The sequence below is a fragment of the Salvia splendens genome, chromosome 6 (genome assembly GCF_004379255.2).
Source record: "Salvia splendens isolate huo1 chromosome 6, SspV2, whole genome shotgun sequence".
In the NCBI taxonomy this organism is placed as follows: Eukaryota; Viridiplantae; Streptophyta; class Magnoliopsida; order Lamiales; family Lamiaceae; genus Salvia; species Salvia splendens.
The window spans coordinates 18,524,061-18,536,076 of record NC_056037.1 but is presented as its reverse complement, the minus strand read 5'-3'; the positions used below and the strand labels follow the sequence as shown (position 1 = coordinate 18,536,076).

Genomic DNA, 12,016 nt, shown 5'->3' with positions numbered 1-12,016 from the left:
AATAATTGATAAATAATGTATTCTACTACATAAATAATGGACAGATTCAATCCAATAATGCGCACATTAATATTGCATTCATCCAATCACCCATGTGCACAAGCAGTCAAATAATGCCTAATACAAGATGAATAATGTATACTACTAGATAAATAATGCACATATTCAATCAAATAATGCGTACATGAATATTGCATTCACCCAATCACCCATGTACATAAGCAGTCAAATAATGGATAATACATGATAAATAATGTGTAATCATTAATTAATAATGTACCCAAACAATCAAATAATGCACACAAGAATTTTACATTCACCCATCCACCCATTTACAAAAATTGTCGACGAATGCGCAAATGAAGACTACTTGATGTAGATCCTAGCCAATGCCATAAGCGAAGGCTCAATGATACCTCCCCTAAGCCTCAATACCAAATGCAGAGTCGGCTCTACAGAATTATTCATCACTCCGCTAATCAGAATACAGAGTGTAACAACATAACTAAATCTAGAAATGGAGAGAGAGAATTACCTTTCTGTATGTTGTAATCAGCAATTGTTAGGCCATCTTCACGCTGCTTTCCGGCGAAAATCAATCGCTTCTGATCCGGTGGGATTCCTATACATAATTTCAAACGTAAATCACATCAATTTACCATCAACAATTCTTCACACCCCATTTTCTTCAAATTAACATCGAACACCATATAAACCTTTTGCAACCCTACCTTGTCGACGCCTTCAACAATTTGTTCGCGCGCTACCGGAGTGAGAGTTGGAGAATGGAACCGACAAAAACGATCACTTTCTAGAGATACCCGACAAAAAACGGTGGCGGCTAGGGCTTGAAGGGTGGTAGAAAATGGGAAGACGAATTGCAGAGACGTGGAGAGAGGGATAGACGTTTGGAGTAGGAGAGAGTGTGAGTAGATGGAAGGTTGTGTCAAATTTCCGCTGAAAATTCGCTCATTCTGTTTTGGGCGTTTTCAATTTAGTTATTTTACTAGTTTACCCTTATAATGCACAAAATCCACCATATAATGCAACACGGGAGTAAAAAATGGGATTTCATCTGGTCCCTCCATCCACCAAATCCAACGACCCAAATTAAGAAGGAACTTAAATCTAAGAGAGGAAAAGGAGATTAACACTACCCTATATATATATATATATATATATATATATATATTTTGGCAATGGTATCCGTTTTGTACTTTTTTTTATTTTTTTTATAATTTATTTACTCTATAAATACTTCTATTTCATATTCATTTCACTCACAAACACACATCTATTCCTCTCAAATCCTCTCTATTTCCACCCCAATTTTCATCTCAAATCAACTCTGTTTTTCTTCTCCCAAATTTAATCAAATTAATGGATCCTTTTGAACAAATGCGTCAAATATTGGAACAATCACTTGAAGAAGATCGACGACGGGAGGCGGAAGAAGCCGCGCCGCCCCAACGACGCTCCCGTACGTACATCCATCGTAACCGGGAGGAAGCCGCCGCAAGGTTAGTACGCGACTACTTCTGCGATAACCCGGTTTGGGGAGATACGTACTTCCGTCGCCGTTTCCGCATGGGGAAACCGTTATTTCTCCACATCGTCAATACTTTGGCAGCCCGGGAAAAGTTCTTCTAGGAAGGGTTCGACGCGGTCGGCCGTCCCAGCCACACGACGCTGCAGAAATGTACTGCAGCAATCCGCCAGCTTGCGACTGGACAAACGACCGACATGTTCGACGAATACCTCCACATCGGAGACAACACTGGGCGAATGTGTTTGCTCAAATTCTGCAAAGGCGTCCGGGCAGCCTTCACCGACGAATTTCTCCGGAGGCCAAGCACGACCGATTGTCAGTTCCTGCTCGACCTTCACCAAACAGTGCACGGATTCCCCAGGATGCTCGGCAGGGTCGATTGCTTGCACTGGCAATGGAAGAATTGCCCGGTGGCATGGAAGGGGTCCTACACGAGCGGCCACAAAGGCACCCACCCAACCGTTATACTCGAGGTCGTTGCTGACTACCGCCTTTAGATCTGGCACGCGTACTTCGGGGTCCCCGGGTCGAACAACGACGTAAACGTGCTCCACCAGTCCGACCTCTTGACCGAAGTTTTTGATGGTAAAGCGCCGGCCATCAACTTCGTCGCCAACAACCGGCTTTATAAAATGGGGTACTATCTCGCCGATGGCATCTACCCGAAGTGGCCTACCTTCGTGAAGACGTGCAGTGGGTCTGCGAACCCAAATCAGGCTCTTTTTGCGCAGAAGCAGGAGGCTGCTCGCAAGGATGTGGAGAGGGCGTTCGGGGTTCTCCAAGCGCGCTTCAACATCATCAAAGCCCGGCTCGTACGTGGTTCATGGAGAACATGGTCGACATCATGTATACGTGCATAATCTTGCACAACATGATTGTCCAAGACGAAGGACCCGAGGCGGGAAATTGGTTCGACCCCGAATCCCCCGGAAGCTCAACCGCAAGTAGTCCGCCTCGAAGTGGAGCGCATCCGTCTATACAAGAACGGTTATCTATTCGTGCAAGGACACGCGACTCTAGCGCCCACACCCAACTCCAACAGGATCTAATTGAGCACATTTGGGCAAACTTTGGCGGATGAAATTATTAAAATTGTGTAATTTTATTTTTTTAGGATTTTAATTGTGTGCTTTTTATTTTTTTTTAAGTTTAAGTTGTAACTTTGTTTTAATGTTGTGTGTTTTTTAATAAAGTGTGTTTGTTTTTTATTAAAGTGTGTTTTTTTAATTGAATTGAGTTGGAAATAAAAATAAAAAATGAAATTGAATGAATAGTAATTTAAGGAACCGGTAAGAAACGGAGGGTTGCAGGTTTCGTTCCTTAGTTAAGGAATGGAGTAAAAAAGTACAGTGGGCCCGCAAATAGTAGTTTAAGGAACGATTTAGGAACGGTATAGGAACAACGTTGTGGATGGCCTAATGAAATAAATGTACTGACTAAATTAAAATAAAACGACATATCTTTTGATTAATAAACACAAGAAATGATGGTATTGATTAAAATGAGAATAAAATGAAATGACATATCTTTTGAGTAATAAACACAAGGAATGATTAGTGACAGATAGTTTCAAACTTAAAGCCTCTTAATTTCAAAATAACGAATGATACTGATGTGGTGAAAGGACTACATTGGGATAGGTATTTTAATGCGCGCAAGCCCATCTTATGCCGCATTTTATCCTCCTATCCTTTCACCTGCAGTGGAGCACCCTAAGTATTTTCTTTTATTTGAATATTTAAATAAATACAAAAATTGGAAAAAACCTTCATTTCATTTATAAAATTAATACATTACAATACAAATTAAAAAAAATACGCAAACTCAACGACGACGATTACGGTCCCACACTTCTTCAATCATGTCATTCATGAGCTGAGCATGATCTTATTGGTTGCGCATTGAGGCATGTCTAGATAGAACCTCACTGAAGCCCGTCGGTAATCCTTGAGCGGGGGGCGCGGTCGGCGTGCTGGATGAGCTAGATGCACCTTCATCATCCGTCCAATCGGTGATGCTCCCACCTTCATGTTCGACTATCATGTTGTGCAAGATAATGCACGCATACATGACATCGGCGAGAACTTCCTTGAACCAGAGACGCGTCGGCCCTTTCACTATTGCCCACCGTGATCGGAGCACACCAAATGCCCGCTCCACATCCTTCCGTGCCGCCTCTTGCTTTTGCGCAAATAAAACTCTCTTCTCACCGATTGAGCAGCTGATCGTTTTCAGGAAAACATGCCACCTTGGGTATATGTCATCGGCCAAGTAGTACCCCATGTGGTATTGGCGCCTGTTGGCAGTGAACTCGATGGCCGGGCCGTTGCCATTGCATTGCTCGGTGAAGAGGGTAGATGAGTTGAGGGCGTTGTTCGAACCGGCTACACCGAAGTACGCATGCCAGATCCAGAGCCGATGGTCAGCGACAGCTTCGAGGATCATCGTCGGGTGGCTGCCCTTGTATCCACTAGTAAATTGGCCTCTCCACGCCGTCGGACAATTCTTCCACTCTCAGTGCATACAGTCGATGCTCCCTAGCATCCCAGGAAATCCGTGCGTAGTCTCGTGCATCTTCATAAGGCCCTGGCAATCTACAGCAGTCGGCTTTCACAAATATGTGTCGCTGTAAGCCTCCACAACTCCCCTACAAAATCTCTTCAGGCACTTGCAGCTTGTTGTCTCTCCGACGTGGAGGTACTCGTCGAACATGTCCGCCTTGGTGCCGTAGGCCAACTGACGGAGTGCAACCGTGCACTTCTGCAACGGCGTAAGTCCGGGTTTGCCGATGCCATCTTTCTGATACTGGAAGTATTCATCACGTGACTCCAACGTCTGGACAATGCTGAGAAAAAGGTAACGAGGCATTCTAAACCGGTGGTGGAAATCAGTCGGGCCCCACCGTGGTTACTCGGCAAATAGTCTGCAACTAGACGTTCGTGAGCTGCGGCGTGTTCGCGGAGGACAAACGTCCGACGTCGAATAGGCCTGGGGATCTGCTCCGCCGCCGCCTCCGCCTCCTCGCGCTGCATTTCGGCTAAGCATTCCGCCATTGCGTCCTGAACGACTGCATTTAAGGCTTGAGTCAAGGTCGGACTACCGCCCTCCGAGGAACTCCGGTTGTCGTCGTGGTTCATTTTGGTTTGTGAGAGATGGAGAAATGTGAGAGATGAGATAAATGAGAGATGCGAGAAATGTTCGTATGAAAAATAGAATGAGAAACGAGGTTTAATAAATAGACAAAATTCAAAAAAAAACAAAAACGCGTTGCATCGTCCGCGCCATCGTCCGCGTCGCCCACAGTGGGCGGACGATGCCATATCGTCCGCGCTTCCTCCGCGGACTATCTGTCGGGCGAGGACGATGCATCGTCCATCGTCCGTGCACCCACAGTGGCGGACGATGGCACGCCCGAGGCATCGAGCGGCCTATCGTCCGCCCCACTGTGGGTGCCCTTATGATAATTATTAATAGACGAGATCACAAAAATGATTACTCTATTGGTTCTATAAAAATACAGATATTGTTCATTTTGGAATATCTCACAAAAATATTCTCTTCTATTTTTGTAATTTCTTTCTCTTTAATAAGACGAGTCTCATTCTCTACTGACAATACTATAATTATTTATTCTTTCTATCTCTCTCTTTCTTTACAAATTATGTATTAATTATCGTGTCATCCAAAATGTCATATTTTTACGAGACAATGAAGTATTTTTAAATTATGCATATAATATTGAACATAATATATTAATTTTTTACTATTTCAACTTGTCAATAGGTGAAAGTTTTGTATAACCCAATGAAATACTGAAATCTTGAGTAATAGTTGTAAGAATAAAGATAAATGTACATAAATTGAACATTTACATGATATACTTAATTTTTAGATTTAATTGAATTTAATTAAAAATTAATTTTGTTATTAGTTATATTATGTAGCAATAAAAAAGGAATGATATAAAAAATTTATGCCAAATTGTAACATGATTTCGAGCTTGATTCGAATTAATTATACAATATTTAGTAAAAAATTATTTTTTTCCTTAAATATGCAAATATTTAAGTTAAAATTTTAAAAAAATTAAATTATTGCAACATGATTATTATGTAATTTATTTTAAATCAATTAATATTTATAAATTGATTTTTAATATAAAATCTTAAAAAATGTTCGATTATATATGTACCTTTATCGTTGCCTTGGTTGCAATTACTACTACATGTGCTAGCATTATTATTATTACATTTAAATTGTGTTCAGTTGGAATTTATTTCAATATACTCCCTCTGTCCGTGATTAAATGTCTCATATTTGACTGGCGCATGTTTTAAGAAATTGTTTGACTTTATATAGTAAAGTGGGTAGAAAAGTTAGTGAAATGTGAGACCTACTTTCATATATTGATTTTATAATAAAATGGGAGCGGAATGAGTTAGTGGAATGTGGAGTCCACTTACCAAATATAGTCAAAGTGAAATGATACATTTATTGGCGGACGGATGGAGTAATAAATAAGAGATATTGATTCATAAAATCACGATTTTAGCCTAATTATATTACTTTCCACGAACATTAAAATTGGTATAAAATTCACAAAATTTACATTTTTTGTGTTATCAATCACCATATCCGACCAATGTATATGGTTTTTATCCTACTCGGTACAATGAAATCAACGTGACTTTTTACATGACTTTTTATTATAGTACTTGCCACGAATTTTAAAGTTTATCCGAAATGTCATAAATATTTAACAATTTTCCCATACAAAATAAGCTTTCGCATGAAACATTGTATTTGGGTCAGGTTCGAAAATAACACAGAATGCAGAGTTTGAAATTTAGATCAATTTCAAAATTCGTTGAAAATACAAAAAATATGCTATATTTCTTGGTTTTTGGGACTAATATGAGTAATATCCCAAATAATTGTCAAGAAATAAAAATGTCTTGATAAAATAAAATCAGTTAAGTTGACCCAATAACATGTGTAATTAATTAACTGACAATGGATATCTTAAATACAATAAATAATTAATAAAAATACAAACAGTATTACTCGTAATTTTGCATTGAGGTGATAAATCAATATTAATTTCAATAATGGCATAAGTTAACATTTGTTTTAGCTAAGATTAAATTATGACTTAATTTAATGAGTGCTTAGCTCGATGTTTTGAGGTGAAGGGTCAATTTAATACTCATTTCGTCCTATACAAATAAAGATTTTGGAGACGACGTGAGTTTTAACACGAAACTGATAAAATATGATACCTATAAAAATAAAGATTTTGGAGACGACGTGAGTTTTAACACGAAACTGATAAAATATGATACGAATGAAAAAAATAATTAAAATATTATCAAATATAAAAATAGACTAACAAAAAAGTATTAGTTCTCTTTCTCAACACACAAAGACAATACTCAATAGTACAAATCACACACACGTATTACACATAAAATAGCATACTTCACACACAATACACTGTCGCAGCTAATTACTAACTAAATCAAGCTACAATTTAATCTTAGCTCTATTGGATAATTACGTGTGTTACCACCAAAGTTATATTATTCTCACACATTGAATTTACGAATAGTTCAATTACTTCCTCAAATTGCAAATAGATAATACTCCCTCCATCCCTCAAAAAATAGACAAATTTTATCATTTAAGATCATCTCAAAAATTAGACCCAAGTACAAATATGAAAAGTTTTCAATAAATAATAATCTTGCACATCATTTATAATTTGGACCCTACTCTTAGTTTAGTTTAACTAACTTAATTTACTAAAAAAATATTAATTCAAGACAGATTTATTCATATAAGTTTCTACTTGCCAGGTATTATATACATAAAATCTTAGTTTTAAAGACTTCAATGGTGAATATATCGTAATTTATATTTATCTATATTAATATAGAAGATAAAATATTTATCGTAATTTATATTTATCTATAGTTTTGCTTGTGACATATTTTCATTTAAAAAATTTAATTATATATTTTTTAATTTGAGAAGAAAAAATATTTTAATGAACTATACTAAATTTTTTACTTAAAAATTGTTACTTAAATATTTTAATGTTACTATACTTAAGTGAAAAATAAACATTTTAATTACGTTAATTAAAATATTTTTATAGTAAGAAAATATTTTTAAAGTATAATAATTAAAATTTAAGTGAATTATATCTACCGTAAATTAAAGCGAACTCTTGCAAATATTTTTAATAAAAATATTAAAGTAAACTAAAGTAACTTTTTTTATTTTAAAGCTCAATCTATATGTTATTCAAGTAATTATTAAAAAAAATAGTGAATTATAAATCAAAAGAAAATATTTTATGTTGTAAAAATGCGCTTTTATATATGTCCAAAAAAATGCAAGAATGAAGATGTACCAAAAATGCGATTTCCAAATACCAAAAATGCCCTCCATGGCATTTAGGGGATTTTTCAAATGTAAAGGGGTATAAGAGCATCTCCAATGGCGGCGTCAGCGTAGGCACGCCGATTTTTCGGGATTTTTCAAATGTAAAGGGGTATAAAAGACCGACAGGTACTAAAAATGTGATTTTTAGGGACCACAAAGGCTATAAATATTTTTTAGGGATCATTTATGTATTTTTCGACAAGAGCAGAGACTATTAGGATAGTTCACTCTTATAAAAATGTCACTCAATCTCCTAGTAATATTAATATATAAAGAGAGTTTTAAAACTAATTATAAAAATGTCACTCATCTCCCAGTAATTGTGATGAGTAGTACTCTCTTCGTCCGATCGAATATGGTCCATTTTTTATTTGTCCCAAGTTTCCAACCAAGATGATTTAATAGTAAAATAAAAATACTTTTATTTTTATTTTATTTTTCTCTCTCTTATTTTATTCTCTACACTTAACATATAAAATAAAGTTAAATAAAAACTTATATAGCCCAAAGAAGGGTCATTTTTCGTGGAACACGAAGGGAGTATATATAAAAATAGACGTGGTTCTCCAACAGCGCAGATGGTAAGTGCCTACAAAACTTTTGTTTTCCACTTTTATATGTTCAAATATATGGCTCTTAGAGCATCCACTACGCGTCGCGTCGGCGTCCCGCGACCCGTCCCGGAGCGACGGGTCTGTCGCGCGACGCGTTGCAGCTGGCCGTCCCGTCCCGTCCCGCGCCCCGTCCTGCGTCCCTGTCGCCGAGACAAGCGACGGGCCGTCTCGCCACGCGCCTAGGCAACGTGGCGCGACCCGGCGTCGTGCGTGACGCCCACTCGCCGGCCAGCGAGTGGGCGTCGTCACGTGCTGACGCAATAAATATTTTTTTTACAAAATTAGAATTTTAAAAAAATAAAAATAAATGGAAAAAAAGTTCTAACGGTAATAATACCGTTTTTTTTTATTTTTTAATCAATGTTTTTACTCTATAAATACTCCTAAACTCATCCTCATTTCATACACAACTACACATCTATTCTTCCTATCATCTCAATTTTCTCTCAAATTTTTATATAACAACTCAAGATGTCCGGCGACGGCAACTACGGCGGTTACAGGGGGTGGGATCTCAACGCCTTCGGCGATTGGGAGACCATGATCAACACACTGGGAGGTTCCGGTTCGTCAACGCCGGGGACCCAGGGTTCGGCGACGCCGGGTGGGTACCAACCACCCAATTTTGACATTGATGCATATGCCCGTCCCTCCGCCCCGCGGTATTCGCAGGGATTATCCCAGATCCGGGAGGATTTTCCCGTTGATCCCATGCCGGGAGGTGGGCGAGGCGGTGGAGGTGGCTGAGGCGGTGGAGGTGGCCGAGGCCGTGTACAACCCCAAGCGGGCGAGGACGAGGTGGAGGAAGAGGAAGAGGATCTAGGCCGACATCCTTACAGCAACCTCGAAACGCTGGCGGTGTACAAAGCCTGGATCACCGTCTCGTACGATCCCATCGTCGGGAATCAACAACCCCGGAAGTGTTTCTGGGAAAAGGTCTGCGAGGTCTACCACCAGATAAAGCCGAAAGGCTCCCGCAAGCGCAAATATAAAATGCTCCGCTCTTACTTTGACCGAGTTGACCGACAGGTCAAAAAATTATGCGGCATCTACTCGGCCGAAACGGCGCGCTACCAAAGCGGCTCCACGGCAACCGACATTTTGACGTCCGCTTTGCGCGCCTACTACTAGGATACCCGTCAACAATTCAGATTTATTGATGTTTGGCAGGCCGTAAAGGACGAGGAACGGTGGGCCGGCGGTTTCCGCTCCGGCTCGGGCTCAAACTCGAAGCGCACCAAGCATACGGAGAGTGGCCAATACTCGTCTGGTGGTGACACCGCTAAGGGCATCAGCCCACATGAGGTTGAATCGCAGGAGTTTGCGGGTACGGTCGGCGATGCAAGAGGATCTGGAGGTGGGCGCCGTCGGCCGCAAGGGACGAAGGCGGCGAAAGCGACTAGAGCGAGGAAGGGGCGAGGCGAATCAAGCCAGGCGGCCACGGGATCGGGCTCGCAGGGAGGCTCGGACACACTTATGGCGGTGTACATGAACGCCACAATGGCAGACGTTTCCCGCTACTCGCCCTCCCAATACGCGGCCAGGTGGAACGGAGTTGTGCATATGGCAGCACGACTTAGCCTTCCGACACCCCCTCCACCTCGACCGCCTTCGGAGGATGATTCGTCTGCGGAGTAGTTTTTTTTCCTCCAGATTTGTATTTTAAATTATGTTGTGTGTTTTTTTATGTTGTGTGTTTTTTTAATAAAGTGTGTTTGTTTTAATTGAATTGGGTTGGAAAAAAAAATAAAAAATGAAATTGAATGAATAGTAATTTAAGGAACAGAATAAGGGACGGTTAAGGGACGGAGCGTTGCAGGTTCCGTCCCTTAGTTAAGGGATGGAGGAATAAAGTACAGTGTGGCACTCAAATAGTAGTTTAAGGGACGGTTAAGGGACGGTGGGGGGACAGCGTAGTGGATGCTCTTATTAACTAGCATCTTATTTTTCTGTTTTTTTTGCTATACTTCAATTGTATATGAATAATAAAATATCAGTTTGATTTTTACAAATAAAATATCATTTTATCCATTGTCATACTATACTGCATCTACGGACCCAATCAATTATTGTAATGTTACTTGGTGATTAATAAGTCAATTATTGTAATGTTACTTGGTGATTAATAAGTGGTCCTTCCAATAACATCATATGACTATCTACAGAGACTATCATTCAGAATAAGAGAAATGAATAAAAACAGAGACAAGTAAAAAAAAACAATAGCAAGCAGCCAAGCATGATTGTGCATCGTGATAAATTCATCTCTTTACTCATCTCATCTCTCATAATCCATACAATTTCTGCTGCAACTCATTCTTTTAGCTTGAGAGATGGAGAAACACTCGTTTCATCCGGCGGCATGTTCGCACTCGGATTCTTCAGCCTCGGCAGCTCCACAAATCGATATCTCGGCATATCTTACCACAACATTAAACCCAACACGTACGTCTGGGTCGCCAACAGAGAATCTCCGCTACCAACAAAATCCAGCTCATTAACAGTCACGGAGTCAGGAATTTTACTGCTTCTGAACGAAACAAACGGTACCATTTGGTCGTCGTCGTCGACGAAAAAAGTGCAGAATCCCTCTGTAGAGTTATTCTTGAAGATGGTAACCGAGAGGGATAAGGGATAAAAGGCTAGGCATGGTGAATTGCAGAGAACAAAGTTTATGATTCTCTTATTTCTGTATTTCTGTGTGTTTTACATTGTATACAATGATCTCTTTTTATAGGAGAGAAATACAAGTATATTTGGAAACATATCAATCTATTCTAGGTATAATCACTAATTGGTATTCTCCTAAAATAGATTTATTTCTTTCCTTGATTCTTTCCTTGAATTGTGTCTTCTAGGGTTTGACACTCCCCCTCAAGTTGAGCCGCGGCATCTCCGATGCTCAACTTGCCAAAAACTTCTTTGAACATTTTAGAATTAACAGCTTTGGTTAAGATGTCTGCCAACTGATCCTCTGACCTCACAAATGGAAATTCTATGACTCCTTTTTCTAGGTTCTCCTTAATGAAATGTCGATCTACTTCCACATGCTTAGTCGTGTCATGTTGCACTGGATTTTCTGAAATACTGATCGCCACCTTGTTGTCGCAGAATAACTGACTCTTCTGTGTTGGAGGAAATCCTATCTCCGTAAGTAACCTCCGCAACCACATAATCTCCGTTAAACCACTCCTGATTCCTCGGAACTCTCCTTCCGCACTAGATAAGGCAACGACCTTTTGTTTCTTGCTTCTCCAAGTGACCAGGTTTCCCCCTACGAACGTGAAGTATCCTCCCGTAGATTTCCTGTCAACTGGATTGCTTGCCCAATCAGCGTCAGTGTATCCATGAACCTCCAGATCTCCTCATTTTTCTAGGAGTACTCCGTATCCTACAGTCCCCTTCA

At 39.7% G+C, this 12,016-nt stretch overlaps 1 protein-coding gene across 1 annotated transcript; it reads right to left on the bottom strand.

Annotated features, from left to right (window-relative positions):
* Positions 1-366: 366 nt before the first annotated feature.
* On the bottom strand, positions 367-11,783 carry LOC121808917 (polyubiquitin-like). The gene is made up of 3 exons (XM_042209476.1): positions 11,522-11,783; positions 536-622; positions 367-452 (listed from the first exon to the last, which is right to left on the bottom strand). The coding sequence occupies exons 1-3, from the start codon at positions 11,781-11,783 to the stop codon at positions 367-369; spliced, it is 435 nt and encodes a 144-aa protein (XP_042065410.1).
* Between the last annotated feature and the right edge of the window lie 233 nt (positions 11,784-12,016).

What these genes read in the sequence shown, in the direction of transcription:
- LOC121808917 (XM_042209476.1), bottom strand. Translation starts at nt 11,783, where the DNA reads ATGTGGTTGCGGAGGTTACTTACGGAGATAGGATTTCCTCCAACACAG. An exon ending in AATGTTCAAAGAAGTTTTTG is followed by an intron (nt 623 to 11,521) that starts GCAAGTTGAGCA and finishes AATTATGTATAG; the next exon opens with GAATCCCACCGGATCAGAAG. An exon ending in TGATTACAACATACAGAAAG is followed by an intron (nt 453 to 535) that starts GTAATTCTCTCT and finishes ATAATTCTGTAG; the next exon opens with AGCCGACTCTGCATTTGGTA.